The 26,320-nt window shown below is 57.0% G+C and overlaps 1 protein-coding gene across 4 annotated transcripts; it reads right to left on the reverse strand.

Moving 5' to 3' along the window:
• Positions 1-25,649, reverse strand: MPP3 (membrane palmitoylated protein 3). 4 transcript variants are annotated; one of them, XM_036033977.1, is made up of 20 exons: positions 25,569-25,649; positions 25,170-25,257; positions 24,354-24,407; positions 23,958-24,076; positions 23,618-23,695; positions 22,386-22,466; positions 22,024-22,161; positions 18,769-18,850; positions 17,567-17,652; positions 15,915-15,989; positions 12,509-12,705; positions 10,526-10,590; positions 9,315-9,335; positions 8,662-8,703; positions 7,210-7,374; positions 7,025-7,105; positions 4,562-4,655; positions 4,251-4,359; positions 2,410-2,532; positions 1-468 (listed from the first exon to the last, which is right to left on the reverse strand). In XM_036033977.1, the coding sequence occupies exons 3-20, from the start codon at positions 24,376-24,378 to the stop codon at positions 292-294; spliced, it is 1,758 nt and encodes a 585-aa protein (XP_035889870.1). In that variant the 5' UTR covers positions 24,379-24,407; positions 25,170-25,257; positions 25,569-25,649; the 3' UTR covers positions 1-291. The 4 variants fall into 4 exon arrangements, with proteins under 4 accessions (XP_035889870.1, XP_028376514.1, XP_035889871.1 ...); XM_028520713.2 differs by lacking the exon at positions 25,170-25,257 and having other exon boundaries at positions 25,569-25,635; XM_036033978.1 differs by lacking the exon at positions 25,569-25,649 and having other exon boundaries at positions 25,170-25,411.
• Positions 25,650-26,320: the final 671 nt, after the last annotated feature.

Here is a 26,320-nt window from a genome sequence, read left to right on the forward strand (position 1 = left end):
TTTGGTACAAACAGTCGGGGTCAACTCGCCTGCGATCCTTTAATGAAGGAAATGTGTGACTCTGTGACATGCCCCTTTTCAACTCTTGTTTTCTGCCCCCAGAGGGGTGTAGTGGAAAACGACATAAAAGCAAAAACAAAACAGGACTTCCCACATCTACGCTTCTTAAGGACGGAGTTCATGGAAAAGTCTGCCCCTCTGCACGCTTGCGATTCCTTGGTGGCGGCGGCGCGGCGGGACCAGGCGGGTGGTCTTCCGGGTCCTCTCCCGCCGGGGTGCTCTAGCACACAGTTACCTGACCCAGCTAACGGGGACCCAGTGAGCGTCCTTGCTCAGCTTGTCTAAGAGCACTCTGAGCTGGCTGTACGCACTCTGGAGGTCCTCCTTCACCAGCACGGCGTCCACCAGGTGCCCGTAATGCTGGTCTATGAAGGCGGCAGAGGCACACATCTCTTGCTGCTCCTCATCCTGCAAGGAAAGGGACGCTTAGGGAGCCACAGGGCGGTTCTCCCCGCAAATAAGAAACCGACAGCCGGTGTCTTGGGCAGCGTTCTGACCTCAGCTTTTGAAGAGATGAATGATGGCTATGGCCCGTGAATAACCCACTGTGTACACAACGAACAGAGTGGAGTGGCAATATCCTATCCAACTCCCAAGAAAGTTAATGGGCAACAGACAAAATCAGTGTTCGGTCATTCATTCACAAAATGTCCACTCCGGACCTGTTAACTGCAAGCCATGACATGAAGTGCTTTGGGGGCGGGGAGGGGGGTGTAGATTCTATATCTGTGTCAATATCACACTTCCTGTGCACAGGTATTTCCAAAGAAGCGGCGCTATTGCATTGCACGGCAGTTCGGATAAATAATCACAGGACAGATCTATAAATAATAATATAAAAGTGAAAAAAAGCATTTTCTGGAATCAAGTGGGAGAAAAGGAAGGTGCATAAAAGAAATCTAATGCTCTCTGAAAACTCCTAACTCCACACGGTAGAGCTCGATTCTTCATTCCTTCATACCAGGGCCAAACCTTAGCACAGGAGACAAAGCAGAGTGAGTTACAGGGCTGGGACAACCCCCGTCAAATGCCCCATTTCCTTATGGTGCCCGCCTTCTTCCATCAGATTGCTTTCCTGACATTTACCACTAAGGTCTAGGCAGCCAATCACCCCTTCTTTACCAAACCCGCACCATGTTGGCTGCCTAGTTCAAACAACCCTCTAATAAGTGGCATTGAAAGCAGATGGCTGACTGGCCATTAGTTTGGTTTAGGGAAGAAAGGAAAGTGGCAGATCCGCTCTAAGTAAAACTGCAAAACAAACTTTGTCGCTGGCCTGCACCCACCTCCTTCCTATCTCTTTCAAGTCCCGTGTGGCCTCCTCTCTCCACCCCTAGGGGCTCAGCGTTGCGATTCTGCCATGGAGCGGGGTGAGCTCTCCTGCCCCAAAGAGACACCCACCCCTTCCAAACTCCTCCTCTTCACTCTGCTGCCAATCAACACTGATTCCTACTTCTGGGAGAGCCCCTGCAGTTTCAGCAGATCCGTTCCAAAGGGCCAGGGAGCAGCTTTTGCACGCTACCACAAAGACTGCCAGACCTAAGGGAAGGCTGAGGTCATTGCTTCTCCTTACTCCTTTCCCCCAGGAGAGGAAAAAACAGATGAAATTGAGAGAAGCTTCCCAGTTCTGTGTTGGATCTTGCAGGGCCCCTCTCGTCCTCGAAAGCACTCCGCAGCATCCTGGTGCCGGCCCTGGATCTTCAACGCCCCCACCCCCAGCCCTTGCGCACACATCCTGTAGACCCGTCTGCTGCTGCTGGGCCCCCCCCACCCCCACTCCAGGACTCCAGCCATCCATCCTGGAAGCATTTAGCTATTTGAGAAATTACAGAAGGAACATTTCTGCCCACTGAGTACCTCCATCTTCCTGATAAATATCTGCGTCTCGACAGTACTCACATCGCTAAACGGAGTAAAATGTGTGACATTTGTTCTGCAGCCGCAAATCCCCCGAATCAACCTCGAGCGCGTGGGAAAGGTTCCCCTCACGTGGCTGGGTGCCCCCATGTCAGATTAGCTTACTGGATCTGAGGTTGGTTTTGATCAAAAACTACTTGGGATTGTCTTAGGAGTTCAACAGATCTGTGTGGTTGGTCGTCTCAGGTCCCTATTTTCCGGGAGGGTGGAGGGTGCTTCTGTGGGGGAGTGGGACCCACACAAGGCCACCCCGGAATGAACTGTAAGGCACTTCCGGCTGCCTCACCTTGAACCTTCCGGTCGCTGGACCCAGTCAGTCTGACCAATAGGCAACATGGGAAGACAGTCATGTGCAGGAGGCAGAACGCTCGTATGTAACAGTAAGAGGCCCCATTAGGCCTTTAGAAAAGAAATGATCGACTTTAAACTTACAAGTGGGGCTGCTGTGTCCTCACAAGCTGGGGACATGGGGGACATCTTCCTTTTCTCCTGAATGGCAGGCCTTACAAATATGACATAGGGTTTGAACTCCGAGGTCCTCAGTTGTCTCAGTGCCTGAGGAAGCAAGTTCAAAAACATTACATCCTTCGAAAATATCTGACGGTGAAACATACTTTCCAAATGCTCAGTACGGGTGTGCTTCATCCCGTGACCTCAGTGGCAAAGTTTCTGACTACATGGCCAGATGACAATGAACTTCAACTGGGCAGATCAAGTGCTCATTGTCTCTCTCTCTCCACTTGGCCTCTGCACTCAGGGGGGCCCCGACGGCCTGCTCACTGAGAATACAGAGAACGGAGGGTTGAGAGACTTGGCTCCAAGGGCGGCCATCTTTCTTGGCTCTGACCCTGCAAGCTCTCATGAGCCTTCTGACGCCCTTCGCTCCCTGCCCAGTCCTGATGGGTGGGCCGGCAGGGTTCAATCCACTGAGTTGGACGTCATCAGTTTGGACTGCGCTCATGCAGGGTACGTGCTCCTGCAGAGGCCTCCTTAGGCTCCTCAAAGAAAAGGTTTGCTGAGCAAGTGAAGGGACTGAGAACTCAGAACAAACCATAAAGGCTTTAGAAGGTTTTCTACGAGCAAACCGTCCTCTTTTTTTTTTAAATGCTGTGTCAGTAGCTTGAAACAACAAGCATTTATTGTTTTTATTTTTTTGAGAGACTCTTTTTTTAAAAGATTTCATTTATTTATTTTTAGAGAGGGAAGGGAGGGAGATAGAGAGAGAGAGCGAGAAACATCAATGTGCGGTTGCTGGGGGTCATGGCCTGCAACCCAGGCATGTGCCCTGACTGGGAATCGAACCTTCGACACTTTGGTTCGCAGCCCGCGCTCAATCCACTGAGCTACACCAGCCAGGGCTGCAAACCGTCCTTTTACAGCATATTTTTTTAAGGACTTCTGTTCAGAAACACGGGTATTAAACTGTTCCAGGTGCAATCTGCAGCCAAAACGATAAAATCACTTTCCCAATAAAATCTTGAAATTTAGACTTTTAATTTCGACTACCAACTCCCCAGAAGTCTAAGTTAATGAGGGTTTTTCCTTATCCGTAATGTGCTTTTCGGAGTCTGTTTGAAGCAAACGTCTATAAAATAAAGCCTACGGCTTCCATCATAAAATCAGAGCTCTATTTCTATAGAGGAATAAAAAAAAACCCAAATGAGGTGAAAGCTTAGCAGTCTTTCCCAAAGACAAGATTAGGAGGAGGCCGAGCCCCTGTCGCGTGCACGGCAGGGAGAGCGTGCGGAACGGAACAAGTGTGTTCGAAGCACTTCGCAGGGGCATGTCTCCTTCCCCTTTCCCTTTCAAACTGCTCTCCCAGCCGCCTCCCTCACTGGTTCCCCAAGCCACCGGTCTCCTGGTGCCGGTCAAGGAGGGGTGCCCTGACACCCCCACCTGGGCACTGGCATCTAAGTCCCTGTCACATCACAACTGGCCAGTTGGTGCCGCCATCGACGGCACGACTTGGTCCACGAAGAGATTCCTGCCCTGGGGCTCTGGGCTGCCAGGGGGGTCCATGAACGCCCTGTCATGTTAATGCATTTTTCATGTGTGTACAGAGGTGCCTATTTTAGGATGCAAAGCTTTCATTAGATTCTCAGGAAAACCTCAGGACCCTGTCAAGACTCCTCAGGAAAGGGAGACCTCAGGAAATGTTCATATCCAGTGCCCTAAAAATGTCTTAGACTGAGGCCCGATATTCTGTAAAACGTACAATCCCCTAGTTGAGACATTCCACGAACAAAACATGCCCAGCTGGCCCAGGAACTCACGTCCGGCTCCACGTCCACCAAACAGACTTTGTTTCTGGCCATCACGGCCCGAATGGCCTCCAGGCTGGTTCCATAAAGGTTCTCCTTGTATTCGCCATGCTCCAGGAACCTGGAACGCCACCAGAGGAGGAAGCGCCTTCAGTTCCCCGTGCTTGCCCACACATTAGCGCAGACCCGTGAGCGGGCTTCCCACCGGCACCCTCTCCCGCCTCCTCCGTGAGCCCTCCCCGCTCCAGCGAAACGCTGGTTGGAGGCAAGGACTGACCCACCGCCGCACAGAGGGCCCCCTGGCCCACCAGGCAGAGACGTACTTGTTGTGATGTATGTCGGCCTCGAATGCTTGCTTAGAGACAAAGTGATACTCCACCCCGTCCTTCTCATGGCTCCTTCGGGGCCTGGTGGTATCTTTGAAAGAAAGAAAGAAGGAAAGCCGGGCAGAGAGAGGTCACCATGCAGCGGGAGAGACCAGCAGCATGCCTGTGCCCGTATTCGGAGTTCATTGCTGACTCCTCTATAAACCAACATCTTCCACTCATCCAGGGTCCCCGTGTGAATCCTTGACGCACACACAGCTCTTTGATGAAGGCAAAGGAGGCCTCCCACTTTGCGGGAGAGGAAACAGAGGTGCAGACCTCTGGCAGAAGGCTACAGAGGCCTCCCACTTGGCAGAGAGGTGAGGCGCCGAGCCAGGGACCCGGAGCTGGCAGGCAGCGGGGCCGAGGTCTGAACTCTCTGTCTCAGGCCAAGTGCGCTCCCTCGCCCCCCTGCCAGGCTGCCTCACTGATGCTGTGGTTTTCGGAGAATCACCGAGGAGATCCCTCGCCCTACACTGTTATTATTCCCTAGTCCTCACTGCTTGGTGAGCGCAGCGGAGGCACAAACACAGATGACTGTGCCGTAGGCTTTTAATTCTCTACTCAGCTGTTTCTCATTTTGAGAAAGAAGCAGACGTGAAGACAGACAGTCCCTTTACGGACGAGATGCGCTTCGGCAGAGCGGGCTCTGGCTCAGTGTCAGAGCGCAGGGCGTTTCCGGTGGATCCCCACAACGGAACGGCAGTGCGCAAACCCTGCGGGGGACAAGCAGGTCCTCCACAGAACAAGAGCGCGCACGAAGCGACACACAGCTGCTTCTTCTGCAGCATTCCGAGAGAAGAGACGGGGTCTCGGAAGACAGTGTTTTCTGGCGCTTGGAGGCCACCCTGGGAGATGCTCTGTGGTCCCCAGCGGATGTCTTTGGCCAAACTCTGGCAGAGCTGCTGGGGTCACCCTTCTGGCCATGTCATTCGCTTCACCCACTGATTGCATTCTAAAGACCTCAGATGAGTATAGGAGACCCTGCACCCCAGCTCCGCTTCACCTCCCCCACGTCATCCACACCACGGCCCCGGCCCCCAACACTGCTCCGCCAGGCCACACCTTCATCCCTTTGTACAACACACTGTTCCCTCTGGAAAGAGCACTCTCCCTTCTTCTCTCTCTGCCTGGAAAACTCCTATTTACTCCTCCAAACCCAGCATAAAGGTCACTGCCTCCAGGAAGCCTTCGCTGATTCCCCCAGCTCTTAAATGCAAGGAGGAAAGTCACCCCTCCGTGTGGTACCTGGAAGCAGGCAGGCCTGACCAGCCAGGTGCCCTTCCTCCCAGGGATGGATCTGAGGGTTTCAAAGGGTCTATGTGTGAGCAATTCCATGTCCTGTTTCAGTCCATCCTCTTGGCCTGGAAGGCTGTGGCCCCCTGAAACCTTCCAGAAGGGCCTCCCCAACCCTGCACCCCGTCCCCATTCCTGCCATTTCAAGCTGGGCTCTGAAGGACAGTTCTGACAACCCACAGACTGTGCCATGAGCCCTGAAGCCCAGGGGAATGGCTCTGTAGCCACCCTTCCTCAGAACATTCTGGAAAGATCCCACTGCTGCCACCACAGCATCCCCTCTTGGTGGTCACCGTTGCCAGAGGGACAGACAGAGTGTCCCACAGGAAGGAAAGGGACAGCCGAGGGCAGGAAGAGGCAGGCTGCCGTGCAGCCTAGTGAAGACTGCCCAGGGCAGGCTGCCTGGGTGTGAAGCTTGACTCTGCCACTCAACGCTGTGCGACAGTGGGCAAGTACGTTAACCTCTCTGAGCCTCAGTGTCTTCCTCTGTGGGAGAGGATGATGACAATCTCTTGGGCACGGGGAAGGCTGACCAGGTCACTCGCATGAGAGTTCTTGGTACCGTTCCCAGTGCTCTTCGCTCTCCTCTTCTCCTCTCCTCATCACACTCAGAACAAGGACCTCCCGCCTGCCGGATGTCAGCACCCCTGGCTGCCTCTAGAACCTGGAGCCGCCCGGACGGGCCAGACCCAGCTACAAGGGAGCGCCCAGGCAATGCTGCTCCCTGGGCTCTCTGGCTTCCCTGCCCTGCCCCCTCACCCAAGCAGAGGGCAGGGGCCACAGGAGTCAGCCTTCTGGAAGAGGAGGCTGGAACGGCCCCCATCGCTGGGGGACCCTTGGCGTTGGGTTGAGGTTGCCACTTCGCCTGCAATGTGCTCTAGGCTCACCCCCGTCCCAGGCAGGAACTGGGCAAGTGGTCCTCTAGCTCCTGCCTCAGAGGGTCCTAGTGGACCGCTGATCATGGGTCTCACGCATCATGCCTAGGTCCCCTGATCTGCCTACAGCTGGCAGTGCTTCGCCGTTGCTCAGACCCAAAGTGATGAAGATGGATAGGGGGAGTCGAGTCCCCGTGAAATAATTCACGGGTAGGCACCACCCCCACCCCACACACGTGGGCCCTCTTACGTGGAACGGCAACACCGAAGTGCTGTGGGTTCTCCGCCACCACCTTCTGCTTCAGCTCGTGCAGCCGGGCCCCCAGAGACCCTGGGGAAGGAAGGGGAGGCTGGCCAGGGACCCTGCTGAGCGCCCTCCCCACCCCTACAGGGAGGAGACCAGCCCGCTCCCTGGAGACACAGGACGTCACCTACCAATCAGCACCACCAGGCGGGGCCGCTTACTGGGTTGGTGCTGGTACCTGGTCACCTCCTCATAGGTCAGCAGCTCCGGAGACTCAGCTGCCACGGACGCCTTTCCTTCCTGCAGGCTTCCCGGTCTCTCCCTGCGGCCCAGCCGGAAGCTCCTCCGAAGACCAGCTTTGGGGACAGGGTGGAGGATACCATGACATTCGTCCACCTGGCCAGACCTGGAGGTGGGACTGAGGCCCCCTGGCCTCTCCTAAGCCCCTCCTGCTACAGGAAGGGCTTCACCAAGACACACAGTAATATGAAGCCCTGGCTGGCGTAGCTCAGTGGATTGAGCGCGGGCTGCGAACCAAAGTGTTGCAGGTTCGATTCCCAACCAGGGTATATGCCTGGGTTGCAGGCCATAACCCCCAGCAACCGCACATTGATGTTTCTGTTTCTCTCTCTTTCTCTCTCTTTCTCTCTTTCTTTCTCTCTTTCTTTCTCTCTCTCTCTCTCTCTCTCTCTCTCTCTCTCTCCCTCCCTCCCTTCCCTCTCTAAAAATAAATAAATAAAATCTTTAAAAAAAAGAAAAAAAAAGACACACAGTAATACGATGGAAGAATGACCGCCTGGCATCCAAAAACAGGGTTCAATGTCACTGTTCTACTTGGCATGTGACTGACCTTGAACCGGCTGTCACCTCTCTGAGCCTCAATTTCCTTATCCATGAAAAGGAAATGCAATGTGTGGACTAGATCCTGAATCGGGGGGAAATGATCCAAAGGATATCTATCGCTGGGACAATTTGGCAAAATTTTAATATAGACCTTATATGAGACAGTAGAACGGTATGCACGTTAAATTCCCAGAATTTGATGACTGCCCTGGGGTCCTGTGAGAGAAGTCCTTAGGGAGCACCTGCCGAAGTATCAAAGGGTGGAGGGACCCCGTGTCTCCAACGAGCTCTCACGTGACTCAGGAAAAAAATGGAGACGTGCAGAAAAAGGAAGTGCGACAGCAAACACGGCAAACACAACCAGAGAGCCAGGTGCAGAGTGCACGGGAGTTCTGTGGGCAATGCTTGCAGCTTCTCGGTAAGTCTGCAATTCCTTCAGAATCAGAAGCTAGAAAGACCCTGCCTGTCTCTAAGGTCTTTGAAAGGCCTGGCCGATGTGGAAGGAGTGAGGGTACTTCGGAGACGGCAACAGACGGCGTGACTGCACGGCGGTGGCGTGACCACTGGCCAGACTGCAGTCAAGATCACGATAATATGGTCATAGTGTCAATGCAGGGACCCGTGTCCCTTTCCTGCCGGGGCAGGTCGGCCCCTCCTCGCGGGTCCCACAGGCGGAGCTGCTCTTGAAAGGTCCCCGGGGCTCGGATCGCTCTGTCTCTGTCTCTCTCGGACCCAGGAGCCCGTGGTGGGCTGTGCATGGGGCGGGGAGAGCATCCTGGGGGAGAGCCCCCGCTACTCACCCACGTAGTGCCCTCTGAAGTACCCCTCACAGTCACAGGTCTCTGGGAATCAAACAGAGAGGGGACGCCGGTGAGCCATGCTGGACCCAGACCCCAGCCCGGAGGCACCTGGCCCCTGGATGGCCAGGAAGAGCCCTCTGGAATGGTGTCTCAGGGGGCTCGGGAGAAATCCCATGTCCTGGCCACCCCAGAAAAACAAATCATTCTGTTCAGCTCCGTTCTCCATGCTTAGGCCCCCAATAGCCTGTGCAAGCCCTAGCGGGGGTTCTGGGCCAGCAAGCCCCACCCCAGGCCCTCTGAGTTAGGGCCAGTGTGAATAAGGAGAGAAGAGTCACTAGCCCTGCCCCCCTCCGGTCTCTGGCCTCCTACCCAGCCCAGTCACAGCCAGCCCAGCCCAGGCCTGGGAAGGCTGCTGAGAGGCTGAGCCCTGCGTGCCAGTTGGGCTGGGAGGGGCTCCATCCCACCCCCGCTCTGCAGCCTCAAGGAGCAGGCCGGTCCAGCTGGCAGAGCAGGGAGAGGTGTGCAGAGAGCAGGAGGGCACAGCCACCCCGGCGTGGGATGGGGGGAGGGGAAGGACAGGCCCCCTCCAGCGCCAGACATTCCGCAGAAAAGGGGCCTTGTCCGTGCACACAGGGAGCAAACACCAGGCCTACCTTTGTCACAAGGCTGATCATCTGCGGTTTGCACAAAAGACAGATGGAACAGCGTTAGTGGAGGGGGACCGGGAGGCCCTGCGGTGGAGAGGCAGCCACGGCCCCGTGTGCCTGAGGAGCCCTCCATCTGCTCCCTCCTCCTCTCCCCCGGCCAACCTGGGACCCATGCTGCGGTGGTGCGTTACGAAACCAAGACTGGCTCTAATTAGTCTTCCTGCGTGTGTCTCATTAGCAGCCCGAAGAAAGCCAGCTCATCCCTGGCGAGAGCAGCCTCAAGGCCAGTCTGTTCAGCAGCCCTTTCGATGGAGGGCGTGTGGAGAAGAGTGGCGGTGGGCAGTGCCACCGAGCCAGGGGAGCGGCTGACGCCAGCGCGCCCGCGGTGGGCAAGCTCCCTCTCCGTGCCCTCGCTGGGGACGCTGACCGCAGGCCCTGTGAAAACGCCACCCCGGTCCCGCTCCCTCGACCTCACGAGCCTCCGTTTTGCCATCTTGGAAAAGGAGATGCCCAGACCCCGCCACTTCACGGAGATGTTGTGACAGATACGAGGCAAAAGGGGGTAGGTGGGCGTGCCTTCTAAAAGGGAGAGTGTTGCACGGAGTAGAGGAGGCAGATAAAATACAGAACACTGGGTTAAACCTGAACTTCAGAAAAACACGGGATCGGTGTTTAGTACATATAGGCCCCATGCAATATTTGGGACGTACTAAGGAATTACTTGCTGTTTACATGAAACTCAGATTGCACTGAGCATCCGACCCCTCGCACAGAGGCATGGGGACCCAGCAGCCATCTCCTTACCGCCCCCCCCAGACCAGAGGCTCCTAAATCGACGGGATCGGAGAGCCCCTTGGAATGGAGTGGAAGCTGTGAACCTTCTCCAGACAGCCAGCCACACACATGCGTGCACGCACGCACGCGTGCACACACACACACACACAGAAGTCTGCGCGCAACCTCGGCAGAAGTGTTAACACGCCCCCTGGTGCCGTCTATGGGCCCCAATACAGAAGCTCCTCTCCGGGGAATAGCTCTCCCCCAACGTACCCCCATTTCCCCTCCTTGTCCCTCCACTCCTGCCCGCCCTCCCCTTTCTCCGAGTCCAAGGACCCTTGGTCCTCCCTCCAGCCCAGCGGCCGCTTCTTCCTGGCACAAACCGTCCAAGTCCTAACCCCGGTCCCTCCCCGAAGTGCCATCCTCGCCAGTCTACTCACAGGGGGGCTTCTTGAGGCTCTGGGGGCTCGGCAGGGGGCCCGCAGCTCTCCGGTGGCTTAGCCGCCTGCGGACAAGGGGACGGGCAGGCCCGTGAGCTGGGGCACGGACCCGGTCACGGCAGTCTTACCGAACACGTGGAGAAACTGCATGCTGGGTCCCTCGTGGGGCATAGCCTGTGCTTCACACTGAGGGGGTCCACGGTTCAGGGGTGCTCGCTGCTTCACAACGGGGGAAAAACTGAGCCTCCTGTTCTGGAAGCAGCTCGCTCAGTGCAAGACGGTCACACCCAGGGACCCGGGCCGGTGCCCTGGGTCGGCAGTGGGTCGTTTCTTTCCTACACTGACCCTTGAGGAAGGGGGGGCCCCTTACCCCCTCGGCTGGCCTTGCCATCCCTGAGGAAGCTGGAGAACAAACAGCAGGGCTCCCAGGCTGAGGGGGACAGTGACCCTGATTTAACCTTCTCTTAGTGGGGACCCCGTATTTCCCAGTGCAGGTGTTCCCGGAGAGGGGGCTGCCCAGGTCTCATCTCTGACCTGAGACAATGCCTAGGGCTCTGGGAGGCATTTGGATTTGCACATTTAAGTGGCGGAAGAGCCTCCCCACCAAGGCCCGTGAAACAGAAGGTGTGGGTGGCTCTGAGCCCCGCCGAGGAAGGAGAGCAGCGGTCCTCACACTGCGGCGGCGCCTCAGAATCACCTGGAGTGTCGGTGAGAACGCAGGGCTCGGAGCCCGCCGCTGGGGTTTCTGATTCCGCAGGTCTGGGGCGGGGCCCGGGAGTCTGCATTTCCCACAGGTCCTGAGCTGGGGGCCACATGCCAAGGGCCCCTGGAGCGGATGATCGAGGTCTGGGGTTACCGCCTCCCACACCTCAGGGGAGGCGATGCAGTCTTAACCGCCAGCCCCTCCGACCCAGAACTGACACTCTTGGAAACCTATCCTAAGGAAACAGTTTGAACTATGAGGAACGGTCTGTGTGCAAGACAATACCGCAGCCTGGCGGCAGTGAAACGCTGGAGAAGACTGGCAAGCAGGGAAGGAGTAAAGTCACTTAGCTATACCCTTCCTCCAAGAAGCCTTCCCTGCATACCTGCACGAGGGCCAAACATTTTACTATGACCTCGAAGAGCACTGTGCCCTCCTCTCCCCCCGCCCACATTTGTACAAAATATTCGTCCAAACCACGTGTGTGACTTTTCAGCTGAACTGCCAGCAGCCCACAGAGTAGCTGGCACAGGCCAGCTCCATTCACAGTAAGCGCGTTCTCACTGCCCATGAATGAATGCTGTGGCTGCTGCTGAAATATTAGAGCCACTGAAATCACACGGTAACTAAGAGGTAGTATGTGGAAAATGCTGATGTCAAAAAGTAGAGTTTAGCTCTGGCCGGCGTAGCTCAGTGGATTGAGCGCGGGCTGGGAACCAAAGTGTCACAGGTTCGATTCCCAGCCAGGGTACATGCCTGGGTTGCAGGCCATAACCCCCAGCAACTGCACATCAATGTCTCCCTCTCTCTCTCTCTCCCCCTCCCTTCCCTCTCTAAAAATAAAATAAAATAAAATCTTTAAAAAAAGTAGAGTTTAAAAAAAAAGCGAGATCTCAGATTCTATATGCAGCACTCAAGTAAAAAGCACAGAAAGGAAATAAGTTATCCTGTTTAAATTGTGGCAAGACTTTGGGTACTTTTCTTTTCCTTGTCCACCTCTTCCTTATTTCTGTATTTTTTTGGGGGGGGCAACTCTCTGGATGTATCATACAATATACATGAACCTAATAACACAGATTTTCATATATCGATTTAAATCTCAGTCATCACCACCCATTGTGGGCCAAGAAGAACACACGCAAGTACAAGTGGCACTTCCCTGGAGGAACAATACACAGCGCGTCCCTCCAGCTGCGGCGGCAGAGACTCGGGAGTCAGTCATCCGCCGCCTGCACCCCTGCCGCCCCTGAACCGCCCCTCACCACGCACCCCAGACCCACCTCTCCTGGAACTGCTGGGAGGGGATGAGGCCGGCGCGCAGGTTGGTGTCCCCCACTCGCTTGGCCTGCCACCATGTGGGGTCGTCCTGGCTCACCACCTCCAGGACCTGCCCGCGCTGGAAGGGCAGGCCCGCCTCCTGGCAGGGGATCGCGCGGTCCTCCCGCGGGTCGTAGTGGAAGAGGGCGCGCATGAACACCTGCGGGGGGTGGGGGACGGGCGCGGTGAGGCGCGTGCGCGCCGCCGCGGGGGCCCAGGACGACCGCCGTTCGCGATGCGGAAGAACACGCAGCCTCAAGAGCAGAACGCCGATCAGAAACACACCACACGTATGTCCTTGCTGTTCTTCAACCATTTGGGACATTACAGGCAGGAAATCCCTCAAGAATCAGAAAATGAATGGGGCCCCGTGTCCCAATTTCCTTGGGACACGTGTCCCCAGGTGCCCGATCTGCCGTCCTTCGCATACCCCACGCGACAGTTAGCCCTGGGACCAAGAAGGAAAGGCAAAAGTGCCATCTGTGACTCCCACGTGACTTCTGGCACGCTAGCTGCCCCTCGCAAAGTCAGCAGCCGCCTGTTAACTAAGTAAACTAGATGTTCTGGCAAGAACACCAATATCAGTAGAACTTCTGTTCCCGATGCCTCGCCCCTGTTTCTCGGTGGGTTACGTGCCCCCCACGCTGTGTCCAGTTCGGTCCTGGCTCATCTGCCGCACACTCGGCCAAGCCCCACCTCTGCCCTTTGCCCTGCAGTCACCGCCCCTGGAGAAGACCGCGGGAAGACACGCCTCCCCAGTCTTTCCTATAGTTCGGTGGCATGGATTTATTTCTATCTGGATTCCATTAGTTTAACAGCAAATCGTTTTTTTAAAAGGCCAGAGGGCTCCTTAGACCAACGATTTTCAACCTTTTTCATCTCACGGCACACATAAACTAATTACTAAAAGTCTGTGGCATGCCAAAAAAATATTTTTTCCCAATCTGACAAAAAATAGGTGTAATTTTTATTCATCCACAGTGAATGGCTATTGCTGTGTTGGCTGTTGTCATTTTTTTTTATTTGACGGTCTAAGGGAAAAGAGGTCAGTGACCCTGACGAAACAGTCAGGTATTGATGTTTTAAACCTTTTTTAAAAGATTTTATTTATTTATTTTTAGAGAGGGAAGGGAGGGAGAAAGGGAGAGAGAGAAAAACATCAATGTGCGGTTGCTGGGGGTCATGGCCTGCAACCCAGGCATGTACCCTGACTGGGAATCGAACCTGCGACACTGGTTCATGGCCCCCGCTCAATCCACTGAGCTACACCAGCCAAGGCGATGTTTTAAAACTTTTTGTGGCATACAAAATGTGGTTGAACATCACTGCCTTAGATCAAAATCATACTCCTTTATGTGCTCACCAGCAAAGATTCAGTTAGACAACAGGAGGGACTTTCTGGCCAGATACTGTGAGGACAGAGACCCTCATCAAGCCGCAGATGTTAGCAGGGTCCCAGGCATTCAGAAGAGGGTAGAATCTTAAATGGCTGGCCCAGACCCAGCCCCGGCTTAAGAAGAAACAGTTAGGAAGGATGGGCTGGGGGGCAGGGAGACCAAGTTCTCTCCCTGTATCAAGTTCAAGCCTTGTCCCAGGAAGAACCACGTCCCATCAGGTAGGAGTCCCTGTTCTGTATACCCTGGGAACCGGTGAAAGGGTGCAAATAAGAAGCAAGCCACAAAAAACATTACTTCTTCCTTTGCTATAGAAAAAACAAAAACACCTGACTTCAAAGACATTGTCCATTCTTAATCCCCATTCATCAAAATATCTACTCTGAGCCCTGGCTGGTGTAGCTCAGTGGATTGAGCACAGGCTGCGAACCAAAGTGTCCCAGGTTCGATTCCCAGCCAGGGTACATGCCTGGGTTGCAGGCCATGACCCCCAGCAACCGCACATTGATGTTTCTCTCTCTCTCTGTCTACCTCCCTCCCTTCCCCTCTAAAAATAAACAAATAAAAATCTTTTAAAAAATTGGTAATATTTTTTTAAAAAGGAAAGATTTTTTAAAAAGTTATTTAAAAAATTTAAAAATAAAAAAAAAAAATCTACTCTGTGCCGGGTGCGGGAATGCCCCGCCCCCTCTTTCTCACACTGGGTACTGGGAGGCCAGGGCTGGGAGTCAGCTCGCTTGAAAACCTGGCATGCTTCCTTCCATCCACCAATGAAACGTACACAATTCATGACGTTCTCCTTTCTGCCCTGGCTGCCAGGGAAGTTCAGATCCAAGTTCACTTGACATCAAACAACGCCCTCTTCCGTCCTCTCTGCCGCCCCCTCAGCCCGGGGCCTAGCAGCCTCTCCACTGGGCTTTTACGTCAGCCTCCAACCAGGCCTCCCTGCCTCCGGCCTCCACCCACTCCGCCCTCCTCCCGGGGGCTACCCGGGAAGCTTTGTAAAACACAACTGTGGGTCCTGGCTGTGGGCCCAGTGGACTGAGCGCCAGCCTGTGAACCAAAGGGTCGATGTTTCAGTTCCCAGTCAGGGCACACGCCTGGGTTGCAGGCCAGGTCCCCAGTAGAGGGTGCACAACAGGCAACCACACATTGATGTTTCTGTCCCACTCTTTCTCCCTCCCTTTTCCACCTCTAAAAATAAATAAATAAAATCTTTTAAAACACACACACACAACTGTGGTTGCATCACTTCCCTTACAAAAAAAGCTTCAAGGTCATTCAGAAGACAGCCAGCCCACCTCCTCCCACCCCCAGACCCCACCCCAGTGATCTTTCTCACCGACCCCCATACTCCTCTGCAGTCCTTCCTTGGAGCTGCCATCTAGGCGGACTCCCCTGCCTCCACTTCCCTCCACCTCCTCCTCCCCAGGGACCTCCCCATCTTAACCTCCCCCCAGCCTCACCTCCTCATGCGGACCCCGGGACCTCTCCCACGGCTCCTGCAACTCTGCACAGAATCCTTCCGCAGCACTTCCCACAGGACAACGAAGGACCTGCTCCCTGGCCTCCCCTCCCACGCTAGGAACCCTCAAAGCCCCACATCGACCCTGTCGCCAGCATCTGGCAGAGCACGCAGCACAGAGGAGGCGCCCAAAAAAGGCAGGCTCCGCAAAGAATTAAACACATGGCAGTTCCTTCATTGGTCCCAAAGCCAAGCACACTTGGTACCTCTCCTTCCTCTTCATGGCCCTGATTTTCTATTTCAGTTAAAATGCATTAGTCAGCTAGGTCAAATCCTGTTTCCAAAGAGGCAGGGTACAAATAAATGTTTGCGACAGAGTTACAATCTGTCGAGCACACACATTCCGAGACCAGCTGTATGATCTGTTCCCGAACAACCGTCTCCAAGGCTGGGCTGGAGCCCTCCCTCCCCACCCCTTCCCCCCGCCCCCTCCCGCAGCTCCCCTCATACCTTGCTCTCCCTCAAACGGTCCTCCTCCTGGGTGGCTGGGATGATCTTCAGGGTGATGGACCCCTGGGACTGAGCCTGGAAGGGGAGAGGGCACAGGCTGGCCGTCTCCCAGGTCGAACCCCCGTGAGTTCACGTCTCACTTCCCAGGTCCGAGAACTCACGATCGGGGGAAAGTCAGACTCACTGCCCCGCTGCGACCCACCCTTCTGTGGTGGCAGCGGCCGAACTGACAGAGCAAAATTCAAAAGCCAAGTACCTGCATTTTTAGACACCGGGACATACGATCTTAAACGAGAACCCAAGGACAACACGTGCACCGGATTCGAGCTCTGCGTCTCTCCTGACCTCTCATGCCCCAAGGGGCTGCCCTTCTTCGCTTCCTCTTGGCTTATTTTGAATGACCTAGCCCAGCTCCCTTCTTCTCCTTCCAACCTGGTGGGGGCTGGCTCCCCATCAGTACGGCCCTCTTTGCTTCCATCTACCCCAGTGGGCTCTCCAATCACAGGCCGCTCCGACCTGCCCCGGGGTTCCCCTGCCCTCTGGGGAGCCCATGAGGAAGAATGCCGTCAGCCCACAATGACATGTCTCGCCCACTGGTCTCGCTGGCCCTGCGTCCCCCGGAACTCAAGGAGGTCAGCGCCCAGAACCAGGGGAAGGGCCGTGAGACGGGAGAACTTGAAGAGGCTGCCGGCGACCAGGGCCCCTCCAGTGGGGCCTTGGAGAGCCGGCCTCCTCTCTTCAGATCTCGCCCTGGGGATGTCCCCACACCATCAGAAGTGAGCAAGAGGTGTCATGTCGGGGAAGAATGCTGAGGACCCGGAGGACAAGACTGCGATGGGGACTCTCTACAAGTTCAGGTTCAGCTTGAGCCCCTGGAATGGACTCAGGGCGGGGGCTGTTTCCGTCCCAGCCCAGATGTGAAGTGCTGTACCCTCCTCCAGATGTTTGCATCCTCGTAACCACCACTCACAGGGTGAGCAGCCATCCCTGGCCTTACCTCCCAGGAAAGGAAACTGAAACTCAGGATGATCTGATGACTGGCCCAAGGTTGCGGAGCCAGAAAGTGGCAGAGGCAGGATTCAAACCCAGGACTGGCTGAACCCAAAGCCCTTTGCTTGGGTCCTCCTTAGGCTGCAACCTCTTCATTCCTCCACCATTTGGAAGAGGGAACCTTTTTAAGGCGGGGGGGGGGCTTCCAGAAGGACCCTCAGGAGAGGGAGCCAGGGGTCAGGGGGATGGCTGTGCTGGAGGGGGGGTCTGCGAGAGGCAGGTGGACTGGAAGCCCACCTCCTCCTGTCCCCCACCCTGCACCCTGCGGCCCTCCCATAAAAACGGGGAGACTGAGCCCTGGCTGCTGTGGCTCAGTTGGCTGAGCGCCGTCCTACAAAGGAAAGGGTCGGCAGTTCGATTACCAGCAGGGGCACATGCCTGGGTTGAAGGTCCCCCTCTGGAGGTGTGTGAGAGGCAACCGACTGATGTTTCTCTCCTTCTCTTTCTCCCTCCCTTCCCCTCTCTCTAAAGAATAAATAAAATCTTGAAAATAAAAATAAAAAACCAGGGAGACTGAGCCAAACCCACCCTGGCCCCAGGAAGTGCCACCAACCCCCCCCCAGCACGCGCACGCATCACAGGCACGAGTACGCATCACGGACCAGAATCTGGCTGATCTCGTCGGGCCGCTTGTGCAGGACGGTGATCCCGTTCACTTCCCGGAGCTCGTCCCCAACGTGGACCAGGCCTAGGAGACACGGCAGTGACCGTCAGCAAGGAGAGGGTCTCGGCCCCCAGAGCTCGAAGCTCTGGGCGTCGCTGGAACTGGGGTAAACTGAGTCCCTACTGTGTGCTGGGTGACGCGCTCGGCATCACAGCCTCACGACCACCCAGGGAAATCTCCAGTTTACGAGCTGGCAGCTGAGATCCAGAAGAATTATGCACCTTGCCCGAGGCCCAGCTGCTAAGAAGCAACACAGAAAGACCGTGTCCTTTCTGCTGTAACCTCTGCTTCTTTAAACACTGCATTAACTCTTCACCTTCCTGGGTGTACGGACACACTCCGAGAATGTCCTTCTCAAACCTGAGCAGGAAGACTAGGGAGCACCAGGGAAGATGTCAGCAAGGGTGTCCAACACACCTGTCTGTTGGCCTCCACTTCACTGACAGCTGTGTCCCCATAGGGGGCCCTATGTGCTACTGAAAGTGGACACTGGCCCAGCAGCATTAGCTCTGCCCAGGAGGTGGCTAGGGGTGCAGGGTCTGGGCCCCACCTAAGACCTACTGGATCAGAGTTGCCTTTAGCAAGATGCTAGGGCAGAGGGCGGGGGCAGGGGAGCAGGGGGCAGGGTTCCCGTGCTCACTCACGTTTGAGAAGCTCTGGTCTAGGGTTCTTCACGTCAATGATCCCCAGGCTTTTGGGGCAACACGCCCCCCACCCCAGGAGGCTTGCCTCCGACTCAGTTCTTCCCCACACAGTGATTTGCAACTTGTTCTCCATCCAAACGAACCTGGGACATGAACCCTCCCCTGATGAATAGCGGCAGCTGGGTGGTGGGGAAAGGTGTCGCTTCTCCCCCAAGCCCCGACCACATGCTCAACTACCATATCCTAGGGCTAAGCCAGTGCATGAGTCTTTCTGATCCCCCCAAAGCATTCCATGCCTGAGGGATTTCCAAACAATGAAAATTTCTACCTGGCTTGTGAAAGAGAATTCTGGCCCCGCTCCCCAACTCCTAATACATCCCATGTGCCGTCCCATACAGGTGACGGATAGGAGGGCGAAATGAGACCTGTGGCCAAACGGGGGAGGCTGGGGAACGAGGGCCATCACATTCGCCAGGAGGACACCGATGTCACTCACCACTGCGGTCTGCTGCGCCGCCTCGCATGATCCTGGCCACCACGACAGCCCCTGAGTGCTCGTCCCGTCGGATGGTGGCGCCCTGCATCAGAGACAGAGCAGGCAGGCTCCTCGGAAGCACCCCCAAACCTCAGGTTCTGACACTCTGAACCCCAAAGAGCCACCCCATTTCTCCCTCTGTCCCCCACGGGACAACTCAGTGGGGACCTTTCCAACGCTGAGGACTCAATGAAACTGACATCTCTCATTAGTATGGCCCAGCGTTGGACAGTTTAAACAAAGCACAGTAAGGCAGCAATGACCTCACTTTAGAGACGAGGGGCCGGGGCTCGGAGAAGGTGAGCATCCTCAAGGTCACCCAGCTGAGAAGCAGGAAAGCTTTTTGTCATGCTGAATTCAGAGCTTTCTCTATCATATCACAGCCCCTGCCTTTTGCAAAGACATTTCATAATGAGAGTATGTGCCAGCAAATGCTCGTCCTGCCTCCAACCAATCACAGGGTTACCGGGCCTTCTGCTGCCGAAAGGAACCGATTACAACCCTAACCCAGCCAGAGCCTGGGGACCAGGACTTGGTCCACGAAGCACCGCACAGAGAGGTCACTGAGGATGAGAAAGGCCTGACGAGCCCTCCAGTTCCTGCGCCACGCAGGCTGGGCAGTGGCAGGGCAGGGCGGCCGTGGGGTCAAGAGCCAAGGCCCGGAGTTGGGCAGCCCTGGGTTTGAATTCACGCTGCCATGTACTAGAAGCATGCGGCCTTAGCCAGGAAGCCCCTAATCCTCTCTGGGTCTGTTTCCTCTGAGGCGTGAGATAACACTGAACTCTCGGAGTTGCACCAAGGACCACATCAGGTAATGCACGCAAGGCACTTAGCATACAATAAGTGCTCCATAAATGCTAACTCTTTATCATCAGATGTACTGCAAACACACTGGCACACTGATTATTATGGACTTCGTTCGTGTCACCTAGTTGAACTATGTAAGATAAATACTGCTGGAAAGAGAAGCCATTAGCTGAGAGCCCTGTGGCTTCTTCCCCCTAGAACTGCATGCTCTCCAGCATCTGCGCCCATCCTTTCCCCTCCCCCCATCTCAGCGGGGGGGGGGGGGGTCTCCTGTCCAGGCTGGTCCCTCTTCCCCTCCCTCCCACTCCTCTGTCCTCAATGCCCCTTCTCCACTGGCTCCTCCTGGCCCTAAACATTTTTATCAAGTCTCTCCCATCATTAAGAAGCCTGCGTCCCCACCCAGCAGAAGCCGTCTCCCTTCCTTTGGAGCAAGCTTCTTAAAGAAGCAGCGTGCATGCGTGAGTCCGCTCTCTCTGCCTCCTGCCCTCGGAGCCACGCACCCCTGCATCCTCAAATGCACCCGAGAAAGCACCTGGCAACCTGCCAGATGCCACCCTCAGTCCTCTGTCCTCTGATCACCCTCCTGTCTGACTCTGGTGCTCACTGCCCCTCCGGAATTGTCTCTTAGCCTGGGCCCTGGTGACACCTCTCTCCAGTTCTTCCCAAAGACAAATCATCTCCTTTGCCGAGTCCTCCTCTCCCTGCCTTTTAAATGTTCACGAAAGGGCTGGGATGCAGCCCCGGCCCTCTTCTTGTCTCGCTCTGTACACTCTGCACCCACGAGGTCTTGACCTCTCAGGTGTAACTTGAACTGCTCCTGGAGGCTGGGGGCCGCCAAATGTAGATCTCTGGACACGCAACCCTTGCACCTCCTGGTCATCTCCACTTCCGAGTCACCCAGGCCTCTTGAACTCAGTGAGCCCTAAGCCCCTCCTTATTCCGGCCCCAGACCGTGGCTGCAGCACCCGCCCCGTCCCAGCAGACACTTGGGGGGCATTATCCTGGGGGCCTTCCAGGAATCCTGCCCAACTGAGGCAGCCACCGAGGGGCATTTCATTTTATTTCTGAAATATTTCCTGGGTGTCTCTTCCCAGTTCCCACAGGCCTAGGTCAGGTCCCCTTTCTAAACCGCATGGACCTGGCCCCCACCTACAAACTGGTTTCCTGCTTCCGGCCTCACTCTCCAGGTCCCTCTCTACTCGGCAGCCGGTGTGCTCCCTCCACACCACAAACCTGGCCGAGCTATTTTGTACCTGAAACCTTCCCGAGGCTCCCCGCTGCCCTGGCGGCCAAGCTCAGTCCCCGCGCATGGATGGACGATCAGGTTCTGTATGACCTGCCAGGGCTCCGGCCTCACCCTGTTGCTCTTACCTCCGACTTGGCATTCTAGGTCCACCCCAGGAAGCTCCGAGCTGCCGGAATATGCCGTTTACCTTCCCTTGGCCCTGCGCATGCGGTCAACTATGTGGAATGCCCTTCCCCTCCCTTTTCCTTCTGGAAAACCCTGTTTCTTTTTGGGGAGGATTCAGCACGGGTATCACCCCTTCCAGGAAGCCCCCCGTCACGACCTCCTGGGAACCCCCCAGAGAGCCAGGGCTTAGTCATCTCGGAACTGCCTGCACCCAACAGGGCGCCTGGCGCACAGCAGGGTGCCCGATGCGGCTGCCCACGTTGGAGAGACGGAAACAGGCAGAGGAGAGATCCCGCCCCGGGTGCAGAAGCGGCTCATCCGAGGTCATCCAGGGAAAGCTGACGATAAAGACTGCCAGCCGCGGTGTTCTTCAGGGCAAGCGCTCAATTCTCTGGACTTCCCCGACTTCCCTCCATTTAATAAACAACCTTGTCCCTTTGCTCGGCCAATCAGTGCTGAGCCAGAGCCGAAATGATAACCATCTGTCATCCGCGGAGAAGAATGGCTGCTACCCCGTGATTCCGGGTATTCAGAGAAGGGACTGGCATTTCTCTGTCAAGGGCCACATTTTAGGCTCTGGGGGCCACACAACCTTCTTTGCAACTACTCAGCTCTGCCGCTGCCATGCAAAGATAGCTGCGGACAAGATGGAAATGAAGAGCATGGCTGTGTGCCAATAAAACTTTATTTACAAAATCTGGCAGGGGGCTGGGTCTGGCCCTTGGACCGGAGTTTGCCAGCTCAGAGCATGATGGTCAGGGCGGCCCCAGGAAGTTGTGCAGGTTGTTGGCTGCACACGGGAGCCTGGCCAGGGCTGAGGAGGAAGCGGTGCCTACCTAGAGAAAGGGGTGCCCGGCACACAGAAGCATTGCAGGGACTAGGGACAGCCTGACAAAGCTGCCGTCACTCGCTCCAAAGACTTCAGGAGGGTCCCTTCCTAGTTTTCTGGGTGGAACAGGGAACAGGGAAAGGGGGGGGAAGGGGGGGGTGCCACGTACCAGGGGTTCCTTGTTCTTCACCAGGCGGACGATCTTCACTGATTCTTCATCGAAATCCTCCTCAATATTATCAGGCAGAGGGGGCAGAACAGGGTCAAAATTCTTCTGGGCAACCGTGTCGTGGACCACGAGCATGGCCTGTCAGGAAGGCAGAAGGAAGGAAAGGCTGGCCCAGAGCTCCCAGGGCTCTGGGGGGGTCTTAGGTTTCACACCAGAGAGGCAACCCCCCCAGACGCGCAAACGGAGGATCCCTCACGCAGAAGTCTCCCGTCCTCAGTCTCACGACGGAATGAACGCTCCCTCCCGCCCGCATTTCAGGAGACACACGCTGTGTGGGTGGGTGGGGACAGCGGCGTGACTACCCTGAGGTGGGGGGTGGACAGCAGTTGGAGCAGCTCCCTCTCGTCACTGCGCACAGAAGCGGCCTGCAGCTCCTCCATCACCTGCAGGGCGAGGGGACAGGAGGCTGTGGGTGCTTCCCGCCTGCTAGGAGTCACCGGGCAAAACCCTGCTCCCCGGACCTCAGACCCGAGGGCCCTCCCAGGAACTGCGGCAGCACCCAGGGGTGCACCAGGCCCTCAGCCACCCCACACTGAAGCTCCCAGGGAAATCACACCGGGGGGAGCTTGGGCAGCCCCGCAGAACAACCCTCATGGGGCGCTAACTGCCAAAGCCCTAACTGGGTGTCGCTTGTTTCATGTGGAGCCTCTCGCTTAACTCTCGCAGGGACCTAGATGGAGGGGGCACTGGTATGTTGCCATTTTGCAGATGGGGATTTAATGAGAGATTAAATACCTCGCCCGGGGTCGCAAAGCTGGTACGCAGCAGAGCCAGGACTTGAACCTGGGCTTGTCTGGCTCCCTTACCTGTGCCCCCACTACCGCACTGAGGAAACTGGGGCTCAGAGAGCTCGAGTGACTTCAGGTCACAGAGCTCGTAGGACACGCAGCGCTGTGCCTGGGGGCCTGGCAACCTAACATGCTCCCCGTCACATTCCACGGAGGAGAAAGGCATGGAAACCGCACCCACGGGTGGCCCCCTTCCCTCGGCAGGCCACCTCCGGGGCTTGGGTGAGTTCGTTCAGGCTCTGGACTTCGTAATCAACAGGGCCTGCTCTCCCCAAGCCATGCAACGGAGAGGACAGGTCCGCAAGAAGTGAGGAAGGGCTCCTTTAAAACACGAGAAGGCGGAGCGGGTAGAGGACAGACTGCCAGTTCCTTGCCCCCAGGACTTCGCTAGGGGCCGCCCCAGACATGCTGGCCTGTTTGACCTATTGGTGTGGCCAGTCCTCCGGGGTTTGGGAACCGCAGGTCTGATCCAAAGGCTCGCACTCCACAGCCGGAGAAACAGACTTTCTCGGGAACACAGTGAGTAGGCGTCCTCCTGTCTCCTTGTCCCCCAGCCCGGCCCAAGGCTCACGAGTTCCTCCCAGACTGTTAGGAGGCCCGGGGAGGAGGAGGGAAGGAGACCCTCTTCACCCTGGGGCTTCCCAAGTCCCAGTGTCCCCTGGCTCAGCAGTGGTGAGGAGGCGAGACCATGGTGCACCGCGGGATGGGGAAAGGGCTGACACCGTATGGAAAAGCCTGGGCCTTACGTCCTCGGCTAGGGCCACGGCGCTGTGCAGAACGGGGGTCGGACTCTGCCTCTCGTAGTAGCGAAGCTTCTCGTGAATCTGCAAAGACAGCCGATTTCTGGCTGGGGCCTCCCAAGCCAGCTGCCAAGGTTTACCCCGGACAGCACATGGCCCGCCCCTGGCTGTGGGGCTGCAAACTGGGTCATCCACGGGGCAACGCAAGAGAAAACCCTGCACAGTGAGCTAATGAAGACCTCCCTGGGGGGCGGGGGGCGGGCCGGCTAGGATGACCGCCACCGGCCGCGGTGAGCTAGGAAGACCCCTAGAAACCCTCCCCAGAGGGGAGGACACGGGGCTCTACCTTCATTAAGTAACCGAGGCTTTTCTCACTGAAAACATCCTGCAGGAAGCCCATCTCCTCCTTGTGGTTGGAGTCAGGTCTGAGTTGAGAGGTCAGCAGCGCCAGGGTTTCATGCAAGCCTGAGGGGAGTGTAAGGGAAACAAGTACAGCAAATGCAACAGTACTTCCATTGGGACCCCCCCCCCCCCCGCCCGCGGGAACCCCCAGCGCACCCTCCAACAACACTTCAGCCCTATCCCGGGAACACTCTTTTCCCAGGCTCTCGTTCCCAGGGCTCGGAGGCCAGGCAACTCCTGACAGCCAGCGCTGGCAGCGACCAGCTTTCCTTCCAGCCCAGCTGCTGGGCAGGTTCTTGTCGTCAGGGCCCCGGAGGCCCAGCCCCAGGGAGGCACTCACCAGAGTCCTCGGACAGCACCGGCATGTCTGTGCTGGTCAGCTCCCCGGCTCGGCCTGCCGGCGGTGGGAGGAGACAGGGAGGGGTGAGGCTCCACGGAGCCTATTCATTCCACAGTGACTACAGGTCTGCTGTGGCTGTCCCTGGCCGATATGGGGACCGAGGGGACGGGAACAAACAACTCTCCACTCACTTTGTTTTCGGAGAGGAGAGAAAACTGGGATTTGCCCAGTGCCCCTGATGCGGGAAACATTGTGCTAGGTGATTTCACACGACATTTTTCTTAATCTGCACAAAGCTCTGAGGAACGAGTACTAACAGTACCATTCCACTGAAAGAAACAGAAGCTTGGAGGAATTCAGTCACTTAAGGGCCCGAATCCACTGGCTCCTCTCTGTCCCTGGATGCTGTCCTCTACAGCAACCCCCTTCTCCTGTGACCTTCTAAGAGGCCTCGATCAAGTCCCTTGCCTGTCACACCTTCGACAAGTGACTGGCTGAGCCCACAAGCTCCCTCCTTCCCCTCCATCCCTCAAGCCCCAATCCGAAGGGCGCCTCCCCCTAGAACGGAGCACACGGAGGAGGTGGAGAAACGAGAGCGCAGGTGGAGGAGCCTGTCTCAGAAGGCCCCCCAACGTGCTCTGCAGCACGTGGACCTCAAAAAGTCCTCCTTCCGAAGGGGACTAGGAGAGCAATGATTCATTCATTCTGAAAACAGGGGCCAGCCCCTCTGCACGCGAGCACGGGGACACTAAGATGCGGAAGAATGGTCCCTGGCCCTCCCGCCGTCGTACACCCCCCACCCCAAGCCGGACTAACCCGCTGGCTCCTCCTAGCTGAGCCCTTCACCCCTGCTCCCCCCCACCCAGCGGCCGAGCATAGACTCCAGCTCGCTTTCCGAAGGAACCTGTGGGACGAACAAGGAGCGAGGCTGGGCTAAGGAGAGGAGGAACCTGGGGGACGCTGGCGAGGCGGTCTCGGATGGAGGATGCCGAGCGGCCCGGAAAGGAGTAGGGCGCAGCCGGGAGGGAGTGCGGGAGGGAAGGCCGGGGGCCACGGGGAGGGGACTGAGCTGCCCCTTACCCCCAGCTGGGGACTCGGTGGGCCGCGAGGCTGCCGTGGGCACGAGGGGCGGATCTCGGCTCCCGATCCACTCCCCCGCCTGGCCCCTCCCGCCGCGGCCCCAGTCCCTTGTCTGTTCCCTGCGCGGGTTCCTACCTGGGCCCGCCGGAATCTCCGCTCCAGCCTGGGAGCCGCGCGGGGGCCGGGAGCCTCCGCCGCCGCTGGCTCCGCCTTCCCGGCCCCTCCCTGCAGCGGCCGCGCCGGGCGGGGGCGGCGGAGCGGGAGGAGGCGAGGCGCGAGGAGGAGGGAGTAGGGGGCGCCGGAGGGGGAGGAGCGGAGGCCGTCCACGGCGTCTGGCACCGCTAGCCCTTCGCTCGTCTGCGTTGTAGCCCCTCCCCAGTGTCCTCCCACTCGAACCCCGAGGAGCCCCCTGCCTGTGTCCCCCCACAACCCGGGCACGCAGCCAGCCTTCCCTCCCGCCCCCACCGCCCACACATACCCACCCCCAGCGCGCGGCGGGGTGGACGCTTGCTGAACATATAATTAAATTTTGCGAACATTTATGGAGCGCCCTCCAAGTGCCAGGCACTGTGCCAGGGGCTGGGGGTTCAAAAACGACAGAGACAGAGATCCTGGATTTGAGGGACTCCCAGACCGGGCGGGAGACCGGGCAGAGGCGAGGGCAGCTCGCGGTTAACAATGCAACTCGCTGGAGAAGATTTATCGGTGCACGCTGTCCCCGAGGGGCGGGTGGCGAGGAGAGGTGAGGGCGGGAGAAGTTGGGCTGGGGGGACCGCAAGGCTCAATTCTGCCCCGGTAAGGGAGACAAGGGACCGAGGAGGGAGTGGGGCGCTCGTGCGCAGGGACTCAGAAATGGCCCTGACGATCACTGACTTTTATTTTGCTGT

This window comes from Phyllostomus discolor, chromosome 8 (assembly GCF_004126475.2).
Source record: "Phyllostomus discolor isolate MPI-MPIP mPhyDis1 chromosome 8, mPhyDis1.pri.v3, whole genome shotgun sequence".
Taxonomy (NCBI): Eukaryota; Metazoa; Chordata; class Mammalia; order Chiroptera; family Phyllostomidae; genus Phyllostomus; species Phyllostomus discolor.

What these genes read in the sequence shown, in the direction of transcription:
- MPP3 (XM_036033977.1), bottom strand. Translation starts at nt 24,378, where the DNA reads ATGCCGGTGCTGTCCGAGGACTCTG. An exon ending in TGAAGAACAAGGAACCCCTG is followed by an intron (nt 18,851 to 22,023) that starts GTACGTGGCACC and finishes TCTCTGATGCAG; the next exon opens with GGCGCCACCATCCGACGGGA. An exon ending in TGGTGGACGTGGAGCCGGAC is followed by an intron (nt 2,533 to 4,250) that starts GTGAGTTCCTGG and finishes TTGCTTCCTCAG; the next exon opens with GCACTGAGACAACTGAGGAC.